We start from the raw sequence: 20950 nt of genomic DNA, 5'->3' as shown, positions 1-20950 counted from the left end.
CAGCACCCCCGAGCCCCCAGCCCCCCGCAGCACCCCCGGGCGGGCGGCGGCAGCGGGACCCCCCCGGGTCTGCGGGGCAGGAGGCGGCAGCGCCGGGTCCGGTAGAAGTGGCAGAGGTCGACGGCCATGAGCAGGAGGACGAGCAGCCCGTAGAGCCCGACGAAGGGCAGGGCCAGGGGGTTCCTGGGGGGATGCGGGGGGCGCGGGGGCACCTCAGGGGGGGGGCAGCCGTGACCACCCCCCCCCCCCCAGCCCCACCGCCGGGTGCAGCTCTGGGTGCCGCCAGCCCGTGCCGGGACCCCCGGCCGCCCCCTCCCACCGCCACCCGCTCACCGGAGGAGGCCGGGGCCGGCCAGGCTGGAGAGGTTCACCCCGGTGAGAGCCTCCAGGGCGGGCTGGGAGCAGCAGGACCTGGGGGCGCGGGGGCCGGGCTGGCAGCAGAAGCGGCGGCCGGCCGGGTCGGTCAGCCGCGGGCAGTAGAAGCCGGGGTGGTAGCGGCCGTCGGGGCCCGCGTAGCCCTCGCAGAGGTGCGGGTTCTGCAGCGAGACTGCGGCGAGGAGCGGGGCTCGGCCCCCGGCACGGCGTGCCGCAGAGCCCCAGGGCACCGGGCTTGGCCCTCGCGTCGAGGCGGGTCGGCGAGGGGCCGGGGGGGGGACGCACGGCCAGTGCCGGGCTGCGGCGGAGCGGAGCCTTGCCCAGCCCCGGCGGGGATGGACTGGGAGCCCCCGGCTCGGCCAGCTCGGTGGGTCGCTGCTGGGCTCCAGCCCCGGGGGGAGCGCCGGCTGAGCGCAGCCCCACCCCGCCATGGCTCCTGTGCCTTCACCCCCAGTGCTCCCCGTCGCCCCGGCAAGGGCAGATGGGCGAGGAGGACGATGGCGGCAGAGAGGAGGGGGAGAGCCAGCGGGCCAGCCTGGATCTCCCTGTGCGGAATCCCCTCCCCGTTCCCCACCACCCCCCAGGGACAGCGCTTCTCACCCCACAGACGTGCTGCCGTGGGACCAGCCCCGACCCCAGCACGCCCGGGTCGCCACCCCCAGTGCGGACCACCGCCTCCCAGCACTGACCCCCCCAGCCTCCATCGGGGGCAGCCCCCCGGGGACGAGGCCCCAGCAGGGATGGGGAGGGTGGGTTCAGGGCGCAGGAGGAGCGGGAGCGGGGCTGTACCTGTCCCGAGGAGGCCGGGGCACAGAGCCGCAGCGAGGAGCAGCCAGAGCAGGAGCCCACCCAGCATCTTCCCAGCCGACCCTGGGCCGAGGCAGCTCTGGCTCCGGCGGAGGCAGAAACCACAGCCCCTCCTGCCCCCGCCTCCACCGCGGCCCATCAAGAGCTGCTCGGAGCCATTAGAGCCTCCTGCGCTCGCTGCCCGCTCCGCAGGGACCGGGGGGGGGGAGGCGGGAGCATCGCTAATGAGCTTCTCGGGGGCCAAGTGCGGGACAGCGGGCGCCTTCCCCACCCCGCAGTGGGGCACCGGCCGCCGGGTCCGTCGGCCCCAGTTGGGCGCCCCAGCCCGTGGGGGGATGTGGGCGAGGACCAGGGGCCAGGCTGGGGCACGGGGCGAGCGGCTGGCCCTGGGGGCTGTGCCGGTGCAGCGGTGGGGTGGCACGCTGCGCCGGCACAGGGCTGGGGGCCCTCATGCCCTGGCACAGCCCCACATGTGCAGCCCTAGGGGTCCCCGGGGCGGTGCGAGGGGCTGAGCTGGGTTGCGCTGGCCCCACACTCTCGGGGACGTGGGCGTGCGTGGCCGAGCCCCTGGGATGCGGGCTGTGCCAGGGGCTGTGCGGGAACCGAGACCGGGCTCAGCCAGCACCACCTCCTCACCCGGCCCTCCCTGCGGCCCTCTCCCCTGGCACCCCTTCACCGTAATTAGCCCCCGGGGGGCCAGGGGAGCATGGCAGCCCCTGCGGTCCCCACAGCAACCGGGAGGATGCTCCCTGTGACAGCGCCTTCCCGCAGCCCTGGGGCACTGCAGAGCAGCCAGCCGAGCTCCTCAGCGTCAGCCGGGCACGGCCCGCAGCGCCCCACGGCAGCACCCCACGGCAGCACCCCACGGCCCTGTGCACAGGAGCAGGACCGGGCTCCCCCGGCAGCCACGGGCGTTTCAGCAGCGCAGGGGTGCACACGCAGGTGCTGCAGCAGGCAGTGGTCCCCCCCATCCCCTCCCTGCTGGGCTGGGCCCCCCTCCTGGGGTACCAGGGGTTCCCCAGTGACAATCTGCACCTGCCCCTCGGCCACCGGCAGCCCCAGCAGAGACCAGGCTGCCAGGTCTCACAGAAAGGGGACTAAAGGCACTGACTGTGGGGGAGGCCGTTCCCACGCTTAACTCAGACGGTGCTGCCTGCAGAGCTGCCTAACGTCAGTCCACACCACATCCTCCCTTCCTCCTGCCAGCGCCAGGCGCTGCCTGTCCCCAGGCATGGCGGGGCCTGGCCGTGCCGCCAGCCTCGCCCCGGACCCCACAGCCAGCTCAGCACCAGGAGCACCAGCAGCGCAGGGACCCCACGGCGCCGAGGGCGGCACAGCCCCGGCAGCCCCCCCAGCCCAGACCTGGCCACAGCTCCCAGTCTGCCTCCCCCCTACCTCGGGCTGCCGCCTCGTCTCCTCCCTGAGCACGGCTCCCACTCCCCCCTGGCACCGGCGCGAGAACCACAAACCACACGCAGACCGGGGCCCTTGGAAACAGCCTCATGTTTCCTACAAGCTCCAGGCGAGCTCAGTCTCCAGTCCACAGCACCTCCCCGGCCAGCTGCCCCCAACCCCACCAGGCTGCTGGCAGCCCCCCGTGCTGCCCCACGGGTGGCTGGGGGGAGCCCAGCACGGGCCCCTGCCCCGGGACGCCGGGGTGGGCGCCCTCCCGGGGAGCTGTGTCCGTCCCGCCGGCAGCGCCCAGCCCGCTGCCCCCGCCAGCTGGGCTCTGCTCGGAGAGCGCCCGGCCCTCGGCCTCCAAGCCCAGGCAGCGCCCGGCAGCCTCCGCACAGCCCTGCCGCAGCAGTTCACTTCGGAAATCTACCTGGGAACAGAGGGCTAATCAATTGGAAGGCAGCAGCCTTTGCAAGTCCGGCACCTCCCGCCGGCGCGCCGCGGGCCGGCTGGCCCAGCCTCTCCCGAGCCACGCTGGTGCTGCTGGGCTCAGCGACTGCTCCCACACTGCCCAGCCAGTCTGCTCCTCTCCCGCTCCGGGAGACACTACCCCAGGCGGATGCGGAAAGTGGCGATTTCCATGGGGTCCAGGTGGATGTTGGTGCTGTTGGAGGCCGTGCCCAGAGGGTACATCAAAGTCAGCGAGGTGGGCTGCAGGGACCCCAGCTCCAGCCCCTGGAACAGGCTGCCCAGAGCCAGCTAGGGAGAGAGGAGAGCGGGAGAAGGGCAGTTTGCAGGCCTGCCATGGCAGCCAGAGCACCCCGCTGGCCCAGCCCAGGCTCTGTCCTGCCTCACTGGGGGACGCAGGGCTGGCGGAAGGCTCCAGACCTCCCTTTATGAGAAACCAGTACCCTCCGCTTTGCCTGGGGCAGAGTGGAGCTGCATGCAGCACCGCGGGACTCTTAACCAACCCCTGGTTCTGGGATACTGGTGCGGGGGGGCCTGGGATCCCCTCCAGCCTCCATCCTGGCTTGGCACGAGTGCGGGATGCAGGAGGCAGCCCTGGCACCAGCCGGGTCGGGGGCTCCAGCCTGGCTCTGGCCCGGGGCGGAGGCGGCAGCCCGGTCCTACCTTGCCCTGGCTGGTGGTGCAGTTAAATCCCAGGTTCTTGGCCTCCAGGCTGCAGTCAAAGCCTTTGCGGTGCAGGATCAGGGCTGCCTCAGCCGAGGGTAGCGAGTCGTCCTGCCGGGGAGCCGCGGTGTGAGGTGCAATACCGGGGACGGCGGGTGCAAGACCCCCCCCCATCCCGAGGGTCCTGCTGCCCCCCGGCCGTGCCCGCCCCGCTCACTGGGCGCAGCTCACCTCCGCCTGCAGCGTCCGCAGGTTAAGGATGTGGAAGTCACAGGGGAAGGTGGCGGAAAGGGGCAGGAAGGAGCGCAGGGCTGGTGGGGCCGGCTTCTCCTGGGCCACGGGCATGACCAGGGCCTCGGCGTTCAGGTGCATGGAGGTGATGTGGCTCAGCAGGGAGGGGAAGCTGACGGGGCGGCCATCCTGCACCTGGCAAAGAGCCCCCGGGTCAGCAGCAGAGCCTGCACAGAGCCCACGGAGCCTCCCACTCCTTGCAGCCCCCCACCAGGCACCGCACACCCAGACCTGGCCCCCCGCCCAGGCATGGCCACCCTCCCCAGCACCCAAACAGGGAGGTGGCTGCCGGCCGGGCAGCCTCTCGGGCCCTGGCTGGCCGCCGGTCAGGCTACGGGGCTAGTTGCTAGCAGCTAGTGCACGAGACAGGGAGGCACAGTGGGGCCAGGCTGGCCGTTACCTCTGGGCTGCCAGTCCCGGCGCCGGGGAAGCCCAAGGCTTTAAACACGGAGGCCAGTTTGGAAAAGAAGCCGGAGCTCTGAACGGGTGGCATGTCGCATGCACAGAGAGCAGCGAGGCGGGGGGGACGGGACAAGAACGCTGTGATCGCGCGGGGCGGCCCGGGGCGGCACCCCACCTGTGGGACGGAGCCCGCTCTGCCCTCCCACCCTCCCCACGCCCCTGCGTAGTGCCAGCGCGGTGGCCCGGGGTGGGGACGGGGGGCACCCGGCAGCGCCTTCTGCAGACACCTCCACCCTGCTGCGTCCCAAGGCGGGGCTGGGCTCTCGGGGCGAGCGGCACCGTGCCGGACCCCCGCCCTGCAGCCTCACCTTGCTGGCGGCAGCACGGCGTTCCAGGAGGAGGCGGAACCGGTTGCAGGTCCGCTTGTTGTCCTTCAGCCCTTGGCCCAGGCCCCGGTTGTCATCTTGCATGAGGCGCCGGTCCAGGATCACCTCCAGCTGGCCTGCGGAGAGGGGGTCCCAGCACCCGGGGCTTTAATGGGAGCCAAACCCGGGGCACCCTCCTCCCCAGCATCCCCCGAGGAGGGTGGCCCCGGCCCTGCGGCAGGCGCAGCCCCCCGGCCGCGGCACCGCCGGCTCACCGCTCCCGAGGCTGGAGACCCCCAGGGCCTGGGCCGTGAGCAGCGTCAGGCGGCTCTGCGGGTCCTGGATGTAGGCCATGGTGGGCATGGGGTAGAAGTTAGCCTGCAGCGGCAGCTTCCGCTGGTACCTGCGGGGCTGGATCTGCCGAGGGACAGAGGTCAGTGGCTGGAGGTGGCTCCTGCGGCGCCCGGTGATGGGTGGCAGGGCACTGTGTGTCCCCCCCCCGCCCCCGAGGGCAGCTGCTGTCCCTCCCTGGGCTGCCGGGTACCTGGAAACCGTTGAGGTCTGTGAAGAAGGTGTCATCGCTCTCGATGTCGGTGCTGAAGCGCAGGGCCAGCTCCTTGTTGACGTGGTCACGGATGTCCACCACGCAGGACACCTCCAGGGACAGGCCCTCCACCCCTGCGGGCAGGCAGTGAGGGGCTGCACCCCCCGGGCAGCGTCGCCCAGCGCCCACCCCGGCACAGCCTCACGTTGTCTCACCCGGCACGTTGTAAAGCCGCACCACGGTCTGGACGTGCTGGTAGTAGCTGGCGACCTCCGAGAAGATGGGTCCCTCCGTCACGCGCACTACCGGGGGGTCCTTGGGGGCGTAGGGCTGTGGGGGAAGGAGGGGTGTGCCGCGGCTGCTGCCGGCGGGACTCGCGTGGCCGTGGCACGGCTGGCTCTCGGAGCAGGTCCCCGTACCTTGGCCTCGCCGTCGGGCAGAAAGAGGTAGGCTCCGCTTTTGTCCTTGGAGGTCCTGGTGCCGTAGATGAGGAACTCGCTGCTCACCCTCTGCTCCCACTCCTCCCCGGCTCGGCGGATGCTCTGCGGGGCGCGGGCCGGCGCAGCGGTGAGCACACGCTGCACGGGGCAGCGCTGCGTCCCCCCCGCTCCCCTCCTTCGCCCCCCACCCCCCCACCGCCCTCAGACCCCCGCGCTCGCCTGCAGCAGGCCCGAGTGTCCCGAGAAGCAGGCCTGCAGCTGCTGGCTCTCCAGGCAGAAGTCATCGGCGGCGGCCGGGAAGACGTGGGCGGGTAGGGCCTCCTGGCTGCGCACGGGCAAGTCCCGGCCGTGCAGGTACAGGCGCACGCTGGATTTCGGCGCGGCGGGGCCGTCGGTGGGCTTGTGCAGCTGCAGCACACGCAGCCCCAGCGCAGGCAGGCGGGCCAGGACAGACACCTGCGGGCAGCACGCGGACCTGAGCCAGCCCCTCTGCGGGCGCGTGGGGACCCGCCGGCGCTGGCGGTGGGGCGCGGGGGAGGCTCGCTGATGCGGAGGAGGGCTCATGGGGCGTCCTGGCTGTGGGAGCAGCGTGCGAGGGCGGGAGCCCGGCACGGGGGGCTGAGGGATGGGCAGCGGCACCCGGGCACCCCATACCTGGTAGACATCGGGCACCGCGTCGGTGGCGGAGCTCCAGTGCGCGCTGAGCTGGGAAGGCAGGGGCTGCCCCTCCTCGGAGAGCACACGCACGTGCGGGGAGTCCACCAGCACCGGCACGACGCTCAGGCGCTCCTGCTCCAGCGGGTTGAACACCACCAGGAACCTGCGGGTGGGATCACACGGGGGGGGGGGCGGGTGGCCACCCCAGCCTCACGGCGTCCCGGGCACCACCCCGCTGCTTCACAGAGCCCAGGCACCCCCCGCCCCCGGCTGCCCCCGCCATGGCCCCGCAAGCCCCCAGATCAAGGCAGGCAGCTCCTACCGAGGCGTGGTGTCCAGTCTGACCACCGTCCTTTCCGGGAGGGAGTCCTGGCTGGGGCGCAGTGTCGTCCTGGGGAGCGGAGCGGTCAGAGCCGCGCTTTGCCCACCGCCCCCCCGCCAGCCCGGCCCAGCGTGCCAGGGCGCGGGGAGCCACGGGGCAGGGTGCTGCTCACCGTGCCGAGGAAGGGCGCCGTGGGGTCGTGGCGGTAGGCGCCCTTGTCCCCCAGCACGAGGTAATGCGCAGCGTTGATGATGACGCGCTTGAGGTTCGTGAGGGAGTGGAGCAGCCTGGGGCACAGGGGGAGCCATCCGAGACTGCCTCCCCGTCCCGCCCCAGTGACCCCCTCCTCACCCCACGGGACCCCCACACCCAACCACGCTCCCAGCCTGGTGCTCACCAGCCCCCACCCAAAAGCAGCTCCCTCACACGCACCGGACTCCGTAGTCGACCGCCACGGCCTCCTTGGCGGTGCCGGTGATGGCGTCGTGGTGCTGGAAGAGGCCCAGGTTGCGGCGGGCGTTGCTCAGCAGCGCGTAATCGGAGAGCGGGTACCTGCCGTCGGCACCAGCGCGGCGGGCGTGGGCAAGCGCCAGGCTGTACAGGATCTCTGCCCCCCTGCACAGGGTCGCTGTCACCGAGGGCCCCCGCCCCGGCACCCCAACCCCAGCCCGGCCCGCGCGCTCTCCTGGCCTCGGGGAGGGCAGGCGGGGGGCACACGCTGCCCTGGGGCTGAGCGAGGGTCCGGCGCTGTCCGGGCCACCCCCAGCACGCGGGCAACCGGGCGCAGACCGGGGGACTGCCCGCCCAACCCTTGCCCGTGCCCCCTCCCCGCACACACAACCCCTGCCCCGGGGCTCAGCCCGCTCCCCCTCACCGCAGGTGGGCTTCCAGCACCCGGTCCAGGCTCTTGTAGAAAGGCCGGGAGGTGTAGTAGCCGGTCCAGTAGTGATCCTCCCGGTCCGCGTAGGAGAAGAAATCCCCGCTCAGCACCGGGAACCCGGGCAGCTTCATCCCCGGCACGATGCCCACCTTCTTGTAGAGGGCGTCGAAGTAGTCGGAGAGCGTCCCAAACTGCGCCTGCGGGACAGCACGCACAACCCTGCGCTGGGAGGCTCTCGCCACGCCCCCCCCCCCCCAGCAACGCCCACCCTCCCACTGGGCTCTGCGGGCATTCATCCTCCCCACAACCTCCACCTGGGGGGCCCTGCTCCCCCACCCAGCCCCCCCGTGCTGTCCCAGACCTCCCCGCACGTACCTGGACGTGGAGGTCGGGCCGGGCGTTAAGGAAGTCGAAGATGCGCTGGTAGTTGAGGAACTGGGCATCCCACTCCTGCGGCTTGTCGTAGCGGAAATCATCTCCCAGGGGCACCAGCAGCACCTTGCTGCGGTACAGCTTGGACTTCTTGCGGTACTGGTCCAGCAGCAGCTGGGCCCTGCCGTGGGGGGGCCAGGGTGTGAGGCTGGCTCCCGGGCAGGGCTGCAGGGCTCAGAGCCGCTTGCCCCTGGCCCCGCGGCACTCACCGCTCGGCTACGTTGGCTTCGGTGATGGCTCGGGGGGGCACCTTCCAGGGGCAGTTGATCCGGCCACCCGGCAGGCGTTTGAAGTCGAACTGGCAGCAGATCTTGGGGTCCGGCCCACAGGTGTGGGGCACGTCGTAGCTGTAGAAGGGCATCATGTGGCAGAAGATGTCGGTGCTGGCGTCTGGATCTGCTGGGACCAAGGACAGCTGAGCACCAGCCACGGCTCCTCCTTGCCCGTTCCCAAGCAGGGGGAGCCCACCGAGACGTGGGCATGAGGATGGCTGTGGGGGCAGAGCAGACCTGGCACACAGGCTCACCCCCTTGGAGCCCGGAGGGCACAGCAGCCTCCCCCAGAGCACCGGGGCGGCTGGGGAGTCACACCGGGGCTGCCCCATTGGGCAGAATCGCGCTCGGCTTGCCAAAGCAGTTGGTGGCTGTTCCCCACTGCCACCCGCCCCAGCAGGACCCCTCTGCGGGTCACCTCCAGCAGCCCCCTCACCCCACGTCTGTCTCCACATGAACTCCAGGTTCTGGGTGGCAGCGAAGTGCTTCTTGATGGCGTAGTGCACACGCTGGATGAGCATGCCGGTCAGGTTGGAGCGCTTCAGCAGGTAGGGCATGGTGGAGCTGTACCCAAAGGGGTCGACAGCCCAGCCCGACCGCGGCAGTCACGCCTGGGGGCACAGAGACCCGTCAGCACCCCCCTGGTGAGGAGGTGCTCAGGGTGCCCACGGGCGCGTCAAGCGGGGCCCCCAGCCAGCCCTCCTGCCCAGCATCCCGCCCAGCTCTCACCAATGTTCCTCTCCAGCCACTGGTGCCCCTCGATCAGCTGGTCGATCATGGCGAAGTAGTGGGAATTGGCCTCGTCGGGCATCACCCAGCCACCCGTCACCATCTCCAGTTGCCCGTTGCCAACCAGCCTGTAAAGGGGACACGGGAGCTGTGACCGGCTGCGGGCAGAGCCCTGCGGGGAGCTGCAGCCATGCCAGAGCCTCCCCCCGCACTGCCTGCCATGTCCCACTGCCGACACTGTCCCCACGCAGGCAGACAGCCCTCCACGGCTCTACACCGGCCGAGGCCCCAGCCGGAGCCCGTCCCCACACAGGCCAACACCCTCCGCTGCATCCTGCAGCCCACGTTCCCTCTGCCCTCCACCCCCAGCCCTCCCGGGGCAGGGGGGTGGGCTGACAAGGGGCCCCCCTCCCGCCACGCAATCTTGCTCCCCAGGTCTCCCCCCCGCCCCATAGAGGGTGCCCGGGGCGTCGCGAGGCGCCGGCACTGCTCAGGCTCTGCGGCAGCGCTCGCGTGCTCGGGGTTACAGCGACAAGAGGGAGTTTCCCAGCCCCGCAAGCACAGGGAGCGGCGCAGGATGAGACCCGCCTCCTCCAGCCCCCCCAGCCCCCGCCGCCGAGGCCCCGGCGCTGGCAGCACCCCGGCTCTCACGCCGCGCTGCCGCGGTCTCGGCAGCTCGTGGTGCTGGGGGGTTGCTGGCAGTGCCAGGGCATCCCGGCGGCGAGCGGTGCGGAGCCCACGGCTGCTGCCGGCGTCTCCCCGGGGCGCTTCTCTCGCGGCCCCCCCGTGCTCGCAGCACCCAGGGACCCGTCGCCGGGCGGGCGGCCCTACCTCCGCACCGCAGCCCGCTTCTGGGCGCTGATGTTGTCCCACCACTTGGAAAAGAAGGAGATCTCGGACCAGATGAAGCGCCGGCGCGGGTCCTCCTGCATCTTCAGCACCATGCTGTTGAGGATGTGCTGCGTCTGGTCATAGTAGTACTTGTCGAAGGTCTTGATCCAGCCTGCCAGCGCAGGTGGGGGGGGGTCACGGCGCGGGGCCCAGCCCTTCCCCACCCGCAGAGCGGGGCAGCGCCAGCCCTTCCCCTGCCCTGCCCGCCTTCGCCTGCCGCTCACCCGGGTCGTTGTGGGAGTGCGGCACCACGAACACCTGCAGCGGCTCGGCGTCCCACTCGTTGGGCTCGTAGGTGATATCGAAGCCCTGCTTCCACACGCCGCCGTCCTGGTTGTCGAAGGGCAGCAGGGAGTACACGGCCAGCATCTGCCGGGCGGGAGACGGCGCTCAGGGCAGACACCGGACTGACACCCCCCCCCCCCAAGAGCGCAGGGCCAGGGCCCCGCGGACGCGCTGGCAGGGACCCCCCCCCCGCACCCGCAGAGGTGGTCCCTGAGCTGCAGGGCCGAGGTGCCGGCCCCTCACCTGCAGGTCTGGGCTCTGGCCCGTGCCCCCCAGGGCGAACTGGCAGTCCTGGGGGGAGACGGAGAGGAAGCTGGGGCGGCTCTCGGGGGGCAGCACCCAGGAGCCGTTGGGCGTGCGGTGGGGCAGCGCCGGCTGCCCCTCTGCATGGGCCGTCAGCTCCAGCACCGAGTCCTTTATGTGGCTGATGATCTCGTGGTTCTCCTCCAGCAGCTGCTCCAGCTGCTCGATGCGGTTCTGCAGCACCGAGATCTGGCTCTGGGGACACGGAGGCTGCGGTGAGGAGCACCCCCCCCCCGCCCTCGCCAGGCGGCCCCCGCGCCGGCGGGGAGCCAGCCCCGGCCGAGGCAGCCAAACCGCCCGTCCGCCCGTCCGTCCGTCCGTCCCCGCGCTCACCCTGGGGAAGTTGCCCCCACTCGTGTGCCGCGTGGGGTCGTGCTGCACCCGGTCCAGCATCAAGTAGAGGGAGAAGACGGCCACGCAGAAGATGGCAGCTCCACACACTGTCACCTGCTTCTTCAGCTTCATCCCGGAGGGCCGCGGGGACACACCTGCACCGGGGCGGGGCGGCGCCGGTGCCCCCCGCCCCGGGCCGAGCCCCGCCGGGGTCGCGGGGTGCCCCGTGCCCTGCCCGCCGCCGCCTCCTCCTCCTCCTTTTCCTTTTCCTCCTCCTTTTCCTCCTCCTCTTCCTCTTCCTCTTCCTCCCCGCCGCGTCCTACTTCGCTTAATCCGCCGCCGGGTATTTATAGCCCGGGCCGGAGCAGGCCGCGGCGGCCCCGCCGAGCCGGGCAGCCCGGGGCCCCCGCGCCGCGGGGAGCGGAGCGGGACCGGGGGGCGGTGCCGGTGCCGGTGCCGGTGCCGGGGCGGGGGGCGCGGCCGCTCCGCTCCCACCCTGGGCGGCTCCGCGGCCCGGCCCGGCTCCTCTCGCCGCCCGCCCCGGGCCCGTCGCCTGCCGCGGCCGGGATGGGCCAGGCCCCGCCCCCCGCCCCGCCCCCCGGGCCCGGGCCCGGCCCGGCGGGGGGCGGCCCCGCCCCGCACGGCTGCCCCGGGCCGGGCTGGGCGGGGCCTCGGGACCGCGGGGAGGGGCCCGGCCCCCGCAGCGCCGGGGGTGCACCCGGGCAGCCCCCCCAAATCCCCGGGGGTACACCCGGGCATCCCCCCAAATCCCCGGGGGTGCACCCGGGCAGCCCCCCCAAATCCCCGGGGATAGACCCCGGCATCCCCCACAAATCCCCGGGGGTACACCCGGGCATCCCCCCAAATCCCCGGGGGTACACCCGGGCAGCCCCCCCAAATCCTCGGGGGTACACCCGGGCAGCCCCCCCAAATCCCCGGGGGTACACCCGGGCATTCCCCCCAAATCCTCGGGGATAGACCCCGGCATCCCCCGCCAATCCTCGGGGGTACACCCGGGCAGCCCCCGCCAATCCTCGGGGGTACACCCGGGCATCCCCCCCAAATCCTCGGGGGTACACCCGGGCAACCCCCGCCAATCCTCGGGGGTACACCCGGGCAGCCCCCGCCAATCCTCGGGGGTACACCCGGGCATCCCCCGCAAATCCTTGGGGGTACACCCGGGCATCCCCCGCAAATCCTCGGGGGATAGACCCGGGCATCCCCCGAAAATCCTCGGGGGTACACCCGGGCATCCCCCCCAAATCCTCGGGGGTACACCCAGGCATCCGCCTGTGCCCCCAGGACACACCCAGGCATCCCCCACAGCCCCCAGGATAGACCCAGGGATTCCCCCCCCCCCCCCCCCCCCCCCCCCGTATCACCACAACGCATCTGGGCATCCCCTGAAAAGCCCCGGGGATAGACCCGGGTATCCCCCCCACCCCCGGGACACACCCAGGCATCCCCCGCAAAGCCCCGGGGCTCGGTCAAGGTGCCCACGTGCCCTGTCCCGGGTGTAGTGTGGGCTCCCAGGGGCTCTGTGCCCTCCCCCGTACCCCGACACGGTGCTGCAGAGCTGGTTCATTTATTACACAGGACCAAGCCCAGAGTGGGTGCCGCGTCCCCAGGGTGGGCAGGAGCCCCTGCCCCGGGCTGGAGGGGGCACAGCCGCGGCCGGCCGCCCCGCAGCCCCCCGGTTCCCGGGCCCGAGGGACGGCCGCTGCTGGCAGGACGGATGCGGGGCACGGCCCTGGGCCTGGAGCCACCCCTCACCGGTGCCGCTTGCGGATGCCGATGAGGTCCTGGTGGATGATGCTGAAGCTGGGCCGCTTGTGGGGGTCGTACTCCCAGCAGCGCTGCATCAGCCGGTACACCTCCTCGGGGCACTGCTCGGGGGGGTCCAGCCGCACGCCTTGGGGGGGGGGGGCAGCGATGGGGACATGGCAGCCCGGGCCATCACCCCAAGCCCCCCCACAGCCCCATCCCGTCCCATGGCCATGGCTCCGTGGGGGATCTGCTGCGCCGCACCCACGACCCTTGCCAGCCGGACCCCGGCCGCACCCCTTACCCTGTTCCACCGCCTCTCGCGTTTGCTGGTTGCTGAGGTTGGTGTAGGGGACAGCACCCAGGCTGAAGGCTTCCCACAGCAGGATCCCAAAGCTCCAGACGTCGCTCTCCGAGCTGTATCGGCCTGGGGACACGGGGCAGGACGGATGCTGATGGCTGGGGACACCCATGGCACTGCCGACCCAGCTGTGCCCGTGCTCGCAAGGGCTGCAGTGCCTGGTGTCTCTCTACCTCCCTCCCCAGGAGCACACGTGTGGGAATGGGATGTGTGCCCCGGACTCCTGGCCCCCAGCTGTGCCCGGCTCCATCCCGTACCGTAATTGAGTGCTTCAGGGGCGGTCCACTTGACAGGGATCTGCTTCATCCCTCCCGTGGAGGCGTAGACGCCATCCTCCTCCTCCCGCGACATCCCGAAGTCGCTGATCTTCAGGGCGTTCTTCTCCGTCACCAGGCAGTTGCGAGCGGCCAGGTCCCTGGGGCGGCCCAGAGCCATCAGCCGCACACCTGGCCGTCCCCAGGGGCCTCGCCCCAGCGCGGGACGGGGGACAGCGCGGGCTCTGGGGTTCACCCTGCCCTTCCCGGAGCCCACCTGTGGATGCAGTGCTTGCTCTCCAGGTACTCCATGCCGGCGGCAGCGTTCTCCGTCATCTTGATCAGGTCCTTCACCCGCAGGTGTGGCCCCTCGCTGCGCAGGAAGCTCAGGAAGTCCCCCCCTGCACCCAGGATCGCGGAGCTGGCGGGCAGCTGCCCCGGCACAGGCGCACCCCGGCTGCCCCAGCCGCGCAGGGGCCGCGGGACGGGGCCACTCACCCTGCACCAGCTCCATGACGATGTAAATGGGCTGCTTCTGGGTGCAGACGCCGATGAGCCGGACGATGTTCGGGTGGTTGTACTGCTTGAGGATCCTGTGGGGACGAGGAAGGGCACCGTGAGTGTGCGGGGGCCCAGCTGCTCTGGGCACAGGTCACCTCCGTGCCCAGGACGGTCTGGCCGGCCGGTCCGGGGACGCGGCCCTCAGCACAAGGATGCTGCAGTCCCAGCGGCGTTTGAACAGCCCCAAGTCCTGAGGACAGACAGACAGACAGGCTGGGACAAGCGCGATGGCCACATAGACCTGGCTTCCTGCAGGAACTTGGCCTTGAGTTCGGGTGGGAGGGTTTCCCGGCACGATTTCACAGCCACAGGGGTGTTGTCAGCACGCAGGCGGCCGCTGAACACCTCCCCAAAGTTTCCCTGCCGAGAGACATGGGTGCACTGGCCCAGCCTGCCACGGCGCAGCCCAAGGCAACTGCTGCCCTCCCGCAGACCCCCCCGGGACAGCCCTCCCCTCCCGCAGACCCCCCCGAGGACAGCCCTCCCCTCCCGCAGACCCCCCCGGGACAGCCCTCCCCTCCCGCAGACCCCCCCGAGGACAGCCCTCCCCTCCCGCAGACCCCCCCGAGGACAGCCCTCCCCTCCCGCAGACCCCCCCGAGGACAGCCCTCCCCTCCCGCAGACCCCCCCGGGACAGCCCTCCCCTCCCGCAGACCCCCCCGGGACAGCCCTCCCCTCCCGCAGACCCCCCCGAGGACAGCCCTCCCCTCCCGCAGACCCCCCCGGGACAGCCCTCCCCTCCCACAGACCCCGCACAGGCAGGGCCCAGAGCACCCCGACTCACCCGGCCGATGCGCTCCCCCAGCAGCACGTCCTCGTGATTGAGCACCCATTTGTCCTGCAGCGAGCGGACACCGAAGGCGGTGAGCCGACCCCCAGCCCACCCCAGGCCCACATCCCCCCCTGACGCTCCCTCTCAGGCAGCCCTGGAAGGGGGTCCCCCAGCCCCCGGGGCTGGGCCACCATGTCCGGCTGGAGAAGCGTGCTTGGGGCTCCCTGCCCAGCCATGGGCAGGAGAAGGGGTCAGGGCTGCCCCCCCCCCGCTGCCTGCCATCACCTTGGGCACGGCCCTGGCCAGGATGATCCCGCTCTTCCGAGTGATGGGCTGCTGGCTCTGCAGGAGGTGCTCGACGAGCAGTGGGATGGTGGGGAAGCTCTCCCCCTCCAGCCGGTACATGTTCTGTGGGGAGGGGAGGCTGAGGGGGTGCTCCTGCACGCACCCACGGCCGTGCTCACGGGGGCTGGGGTGCGTGGGTGTGCACGCACGGATGAGTACGCACGCACCCGGTGTGGGACAGGCGTGCACACCGGGCAGGGCACACACGCACGAGCGGGAGCTCACACACGTGACGCAGGGCTCACACCCCGCACTCGGCCCGTGCGAGGGTGGGTGCGCACGACACGTACCGTGCACACGCGTCCCGTGCACTCACACAAGGGCCCCTGCGGCCACGGAGCCGGGGCCGTGCCCGGGCATGGACCCCCGCCCGCCCACACAGGGCCACCCCCGGCCGTCTCCCCCGGCCCACGCTCACTCACGTCGGCCGCTTGGATGATGAAGTGCCGCGGCTGCCCGTCCCACAGCACGCTGAGCACGTACTCCTGCTTGCCCTGGCTCTCCCGCACCAGGAAGTCCCCGCTGCAGGTCAGCAGCTCCTGCACCTCCACGCGCGGGATGGCCCCGTGGTACCAGACCTGCTGGCACAGCGGCTTCTGCACGTCCGGGATCAGGGGCACGGGGGGCGGCAGCTGGACAGAGAAGGGGGTGAGCCCAGACGTGCCCCCGGGTCGTGCCGGAGCCGGGGGCAGCGGGGAGCAGGGGCTGGAGGGGCTGGAGAGAAGAGGGAGGGCAGGGTGGCCAGAGGTGCCCGGGGACTCACCGAGTACTTGGGGCTGAAGATGCCCGAGATGTGGTTCTTGAGGGTCTCCAGCGCGGTGGCCCCGCTCCGCTCCTGCTCCTGGGGGGGAGGCATGAGCTGTGCGCTGGCTGGGGGGGCGACCCGAGCCCGGGGTGCCCCATCCCCGCAGCTCCCGGGGCGCGGCGGGGCAGGACTCACCACGGACGAGACCGACTGGCGGTCCTCCTGCAGAGGCAGGGCGGGCAGGGGCTCCCCGGTCCCCAGCTCCCCCAGCTTCCCCGCCAGCAGGTCCCGCTGCGCCTGCAGCTTGGCCTGGGTGCAGAGGCAGCCCTCGAGCTGCTGCTGCAGCTCCTGCAGCCCCTGCCGCTTGCCCAGCAAGTGCACCCTGGGGACGGGACAGGGCGGTCAGCCCCCGCCGCCCGCGGCCCCTCACCCCCCCTGCCCACCGCACCTCACCGCTCCCCAGGGCTCCGGCCCTGCTCCTCGCCCCTGATCTCCGCCTGCAGCTCCCGCACCCGCTGCTCCTTGCTGCTCACGGCCTCCGCGGTGGCCGCCAGCTCCTCTTCGACCGACGACAGGCTGCAGGAGACGCGGGCGCCGGTCGGTGTGGAGCCGCGCTGCCAAGGGCGGCCGCCCCTGCCCGCGGCACGGCCCCACTCACGAGTGCTGGACGCTCTCGATGGTCAGCTCGTTCAGCTGCAGCTCCCCTGGCACCAGGCCCTCCGTCTCCTCCAGCAAGCTCTCGTCGAAGGACACGGCCGGCGGCACCTCGGAGCCGTACCTGCGGGCACCCAGCATGTCTCTGCCTCCCACCGCGCCCAGCTGAGGGGCTGCAGCCGCGCGGGGCCGTACCTGTGGCTCTGGACGAAGCCGCTGTACTGGGTGGCCGGGTCAATGGCCTGGATAGCGCTGGCGATTTCCTGGTGCACGGCCAGCACGTCCTCCTGCACCAGGCTGCTGATGCTGTAGTATTCCCTGAGGATCTCCTTCCTGCGGGGACGTGGGCGCTGGGGGCTGATGGGCTCCTGTGCCGCCCCCCCAGCCCAGGGTCCCTGCAGCCAGGCACCACCACCCCTGCCCCAGCCCTGCCGCCCGGGTGTCCCACCGGCTTGTACCCCCAGCCCCGGGGCACTGCCGGGCGGGCTGCGGTGCGAGGGGCAGGCGATGGGCTGGCAAGGATCTGGCAGGAGGAGGGAGCACCGGGGTGCCCAGGGACGGGCAGTGGGGCGCAGGACAGGCGGGGGCCTTACAGGACAAGGACCATCTCCTGCTGCAGGCTGTAGAGGGACTGGTGGAGGCTGGGCAGCACACGCTGGTAGTGGTGTTGGTGGTGAAGCGTGGCCGCCTGCACGGCCAGCACGTACTGGTTGTGCAGGGCGTAGAGCTTCCAGAGGCTGCGCACGTACTTCTCCTTCGCCTTGTCCCGCTCCTTGTCTGGAGGGGAGAGGCCGTGGGAAACACCCGCTACCACCACGCTGCTGGTCCCAGTGCTGCAGCACGTCCCCCCCGAGCAGCCGGGGGGGGCTGGAGCAGGGGCTGGGGGGCTGATGGGGCGGGGAGAGGGTCCCGGGATGGTCACACAGCTCCCTGTGCACAGCGATGCTCCTGACCCACGGCAAGCTGTCCCGAGGCTGCAACTCCCCAGGAGTTTTGCCCGGCTGCCCGGGATCCAGGCTGGGCTCTCCCTGCATCGCCTGCCCCCCAAGCCCCTACCCATCCAGGCTGCACCGTGGGTCCCACAGGGCACAGGGTGCTCCGGCTGTCCCCGACCCATGAGAGGAGCGGGGAGGGGACCCAGTGGGCCAGGGCGAGGGGAGACAGGGTGCCGGGGCGGGAGCTGGGCTGGCAGGCACCTTTGCTGGCCTCCTGGTACTTGCGCTTGGCCTGGGCACTGTCCCGTGCCAGGCTGCGGTACTGCGCCTTCAGCTTCTCCATCTCCTGCTGCGTGGTCTGGGGAGGGAGGGAGACGGCGTCAGGGGAGTGGGGCCGGGCCGGGCCCCCCCATTCCCCCCCCCCATTCCCCACGTACCCGGGCGTACTCCTGGCTGAGCTGCTGCCACTGCTCGCTGAAGGCTTTGCGGAGCTGCTGCTTGTCGCGGATCAGCAGGCTCAGCTTGGCCAGCGGCCCTGCCGCCAGCTCCTCCGCGTGCCGCCGCAGGATCTGGCTCAGCGTCTCCGTCCGGCTCGCCAGCACCCACCAGGACTGCGGGGAGGGGACGGGGCGTCAGGGACGGGGTGGGGACGGCCGCCCCTCCGACGCCCCTCCGGGCTCTGCAGGACGCACTCGCGCACCGGGGCGTCCCTACCTCCGCCATCTGACCGCCGTGGTCACCGGCATGGAGCTGCCCGGGGCCCTCCTGCTTCTCCAGCTGGGAGAACATGTGGTGCAGCATCCCCGCGTACTGCCGGTCGCTCTTGGCGCGCTGCGACATCCACTTCTTCATCAGCTCCAGGAGCCGCAGCTCGCCATCCTGCAGCCGCAGCAGCGCGCTGTGCCCCTGCGGGCACCACAGCTCCGGCCCGAAGCCCATGGCACCGCCGGCCCGGCGCGGAGGAGGCTGCGGGGTGGCGGGGGACCCTGAGCCCCGGCTGCGCCCCGCGCCCCGCTCCGCCCTTACCGGTGGCGGGGGCCCTTTGCATCTTGCACCCTCCTGCCCTGTTGCCCCACCACGGGACGTGGGCCAGCAGCGGCAGGGGGGGGGCAGAGAGGATTCTGCCCCGCACAACCTGCCTTGCAAAGCGCGTTCGAAGCAGGCGGGAGGGCTGAGCGCAGCGACAGCGCCACGGAGGAGGAAGTGTGGGGTCAAAAACAGCGGTGTCACCTCTGCCGTGAGCACGGGGCTGCTTCCCAGGGGAAGCGCGGCCGTGCCACCCACCAGCCCCACGCAGTCCGGCAGCTCCGGCCCCATCCTGCCCGTTGGCAAGGTCACCCCTCCCCCTGCAGTGGGGGAATTCCTGGGGGCCAGGGGAAGCCGGCAGGAGGGGGACGGGGTGCTGAGCCCCAGAGGAAGATGCTGAGCCTGGCTGTGTCCCAGCACCCTAGACTCCAGCACGGCCGTTGGAGACGAAGTGGTCCCAGCCACTGTCCCGGGGTGCCCTGCCCCATGGCGAGGGCGCAGCGGGAGCAGAAGGGTGCTGGGGCACGCTTTGGCGCAGGGCAGGACGTCCCCAGCACAGCCCTCAGCCCCACAGAGAGCCAGAGCTGAGACCCTTCCCCCCAGCCCCGAAAAAAGGGTCCCCCATCCCTGCCAGCACCCCGCTGGGGTGCGGCCCCTCCAACCTGCGTGTGCCGTGAGGTCCCTGCCGTGGGGCTGGTGCTGGCGTCCTCCCAGGGCCGGGGCCGGCGCAGTCTGGACCCAGAGCAGCTCCAGCTCCTGGGGAGGAACAGGAAACCCGGTGCTGACCATACAGCCATTGCGAGATTTCCTGCGCTTCCTCCCCTCCCTGCCAGTCCCCACGCCGGGGGCTGACACCAGCACACGGCCCCGCCGCCCCAAGGCCTGGTGCTGGCAGGATCGGGGGCTGCAGGAGCCCAGGGCTCCCCCTCGCCCCCGCTGCGGTCCACGGCCGGGACCCCGCTCCCGCAGCAGCCCCAGGCGCTTCGCCCCCGGTGGGACCGCTCGGCCCTGGCAGCCGCACCGCAGGGGCAGCCGCTGCCCAGCACTGCCACGCGCGTCCCCGGTGCTGCCCCAGCCCAGCCCAGCCCATCTCCTGGGTGGTTTGTGCTGAGCTCCCCACCCTGTGCCCGGCAGGGGTGCCCCGGCCCCAGGGGTTCATCGCCATCACCTGCAGGACACAGCTGAGCTGATTCCACTGTTAGATGATGTTGGGGGGAAAAAAAATGTGCCAGAGAGTTTTGCTGACTTGCCTTCCCACAGCTCAGCAAGGGCTGGGTGGTCAGAGCGAGGAGCAGCACAATGGCACGGCGGGGGCTGCCGGGCGGCCCCGGGCACAGACCCCAGGCAGCACTCCAGCTGTGCTGGGCGACACAAATCCCCACCCAGAGTCACCACAACCCCCCCCCCGGGGAAGAGGAGCCTGGTTAGTAGCTCATTTGCCACCTGGCCAGGTGAGCAATTCGAGAGCTGCCAGGGTCTCCAGTCGCCCACCGGCTGCTTACAGGGTAACTGGCCCTGGTCCCCAAGGGATCCTGCCTGCCGGGGGGGCCCAGCCTGCCTGTCCCCACGGAGTCAGTCCTGCCTGCCGGGGGTGGGGGGCTCTGCTTTCCCCACACCCCGTTCAGCCGCCCAGAACACAGCGTGGCACCACCAGTGCTCAGCTGCCTGGAAACCAGCTCACAGCTGGTTTGAGAGTGAGAGCAGCCCCGCCAGCACCGGCACTGCAGCTGCCCTGCCCTGCAGCAGATGCCAAACCGCCGCCAGCCCCCTCTGCCACAGCCCCACAGAGCCTGCCCAGGAGCAGTTTTATTTTCTAGCTGAGCCGTGGGTCTGGCTGCGTCCACACACCCCACTGGCTCCAGAGACACTCGCAGCGCTGTCACGAGCTTAGCAAGTGTTTTGCAAGACAGGCTGGGAGGCTGCTTCTCCTCATCCCCTGCATCCCTCCAGCATCCCCTGGCACCTCCCGGGCAGCACAAGCCCCCTCCCCACCCACACCGGGCTGCCCCAGGGACACTGGGCACCTCAGGTGGGAGGCATCCGAGCCTGGGGGCTGGGGGGCCGGGGGGCTGCCCCCCTGCAGCGCCAGGCCGGTCAGGACTGTGCTGCGAGGCTCTGGGCGTGCAGAAGCTCTCTATCTCTGGAAGCCCTGACCGCTGCCTGCAGCAGGAAGGTCGCTGCGGGCCACCCCACAACCGTCCCAGTTTCACATCCTCTGTCCACCCCCCTGCAGCCTGCAGAGCCCCGTGGGGCTGCGGCCTCTGCCTGAGCCATCGCTGCAGCACCCCACGGCCGCAGCCCACCCGCTGCCCCCCAGCCCACAAACTGCTCCCCAGCCGAGGGGCGGTGGGGACCCGTTCTCACCGTGGCCTCACGAGAAAAGTAAGAGCGGGCTGAGCAGCGCCTGCAGCCGCGGGGAACTCGGCCCTGACCACAGGAAGACACCGTGGCCACGGGTGCAGCGAGGCCGAAGGGGCTCTGCAGAGAGGAGCTGCCTCTGCGGGCGAGCGCAGTCCCAACAGACCCTTCTGGGGGGCCAGGACACTGCGGGGGGCTCGGCGGGGGCTCTGCCACAGCATCAGCAGGTCTGGGGTCCCGCCTGGCCATCCCCACCCCAGGGCTGCCCCGTGGGCACGGTGCTGGGGCTGCAGCTCAGTGGAGGGGCTCAGCCCACGCGCT

At 71.8% G+C, this 20950-nt stretch overlaps 3 protein-coding genes across 5 annotated transcripts; all 3 read right to left on the bottom strand.

Moving 5' to 3' along the window:
- Positions 1-38: 38 nt before the first annotated feature.
- On the bottom strand, positions 39-1244 carry LOC122154574 (protein shisa-like-1a; the record flags this gene model as incomplete). The annotated part of the gene is made up of 3 exons (XM_042804291.1): positions 1165-1244; positions 334-547; positions 39-183 (listed from the first exon to the last, which is right to left on the bottom strand). Coding segments are annotated over exons 1-3 (426 nt in total), but the record flags the coding sequence as incomplete, so codon positions are not given.
- Positions 1245-2667: 1423 nt separating this feature from the next.
- Positions 2668-11387, bottom strand: MAN2A2 (mannosidase alpha class 2A member 2). The gene is given in 24 exon segments (XM_042803964.1): positions 2668-3336; positions 3709-3819; positions 3940-4134; positions 4400-4477; positions 4770-4903; positions 5042-5183; positions 5311-5444; positions 5526-5640; positions 5730-5852; positions 5970-6206; positions 6405-6570; positions 6730-6788; positions 6790-6798; positions 6902-7016; positions 7162-7344; positions 7604-7806; positions 7985-8162; positions 8251-8437; positions 8750-8924; positions 9032-9170; positions 9874-10045; positions 10158-10302; positions 10462-10716; positions 10855-11387. Coding segments are annotated over 24 exon segments (3540 nt in total). The 5' UTR covers positions 10987-11387; the 3' UTR covers positions 2668-3183.
- A 1036-nt stretch (positions 11388-12423) lies between these two features.
- Positions 12424-19060, bottom strand: FES (FES proto-oncogene, tyrosine kinase). 3 transcript variants are annotated; one of them, XM_042804388.1, is made up of 19 exons: positions 18938-19060; positions 17960-18124; positions 17683-17856; positions 17507-17603; positions 16904-17087; positions 16506-16643; positions 16315-16434; positions 16110-16232; positions 15852-16038; positions 15675-15752; positions 15334-15543; positions 14852-14974; positions 14579-14632; positions 14036-14154; positions 13732-13826; positions 13511-13634; positions 13237-13394; positions 12923-13045; positions 12424-12766 (listed from the first exon to the last, which is right to left on the bottom strand). In XM_042804388.1, the coding sequence occupies exons 1-19, from the start codon at positions 19058-19060 to the stop codon at positions 12624-12626; spliced, it is 2538 nt and encodes an 845-aa protein (XP_042660322.1). In that variant the 3' UTR covers positions 12424-12623. The 3 variants fall into 3 exon arrangements, with proteins under 3 accessions (XP_042660322.1, XP_042660321.1, XP_042660320.1); XM_042804387.1 differs by having other exon boundaries at positions 17960-18211; positions 18934-18993; XM_042804386.1 differs by lacking the exon at positions 18938-19060 and having other exon boundaries at positions 17960-18779.
- Between the last annotated feature and the right edge of the window lie 1890 nt (positions 19061-20950).

Source organism: Tyto alba, unplaced genomic scaffold (genome assembly GCF_018691265.1).
Source record: "Tyto alba isolate M040663 unplaced genomic scaffold, T.alba_DEE_v4.0 Super-Scaffold_41, whole genome shotgun sequence".
Lineage (NCBI taxonomy): Eukaryota > Metazoa > Chordata > Aves > Strigiformes > Tytonidae > Tyto > Tyto alba.
The sequence above is the reverse complement of the archived record's forward strand: the minus strand, read 5'-3'. Positions and strand labels throughout refer to the sequence as shown.

What these genes read in the sequence shown, in the direction of transcription:
- FES (XM_042804386.1), bottom strand. Translation starts at nt 18,562, where the DNA reads ATGGGGCCGGAGCTGCCGGACTGCGTGGGGCTGGTGGGTGGCACGGCC. An exon ending in ATCGAGAGCGTCCAGCACTC is followed by an intron (nt 16,233 to 16,314) that starts GTGAGTGGGGCC and finishes CGTCTCCTGCAG; the next exon opens with CCTGTCGTCGGTCGAAGAGG. An exon ending in GCGAGAGGCGGTGGAACAGG is followed by an intron (nt 12,767 to 12,922) that starts GTAAGGGGTGCG and finishes CCCCCCCCCAAG; the next exon opens with GCGTGCGGCTGGACCCCCCC.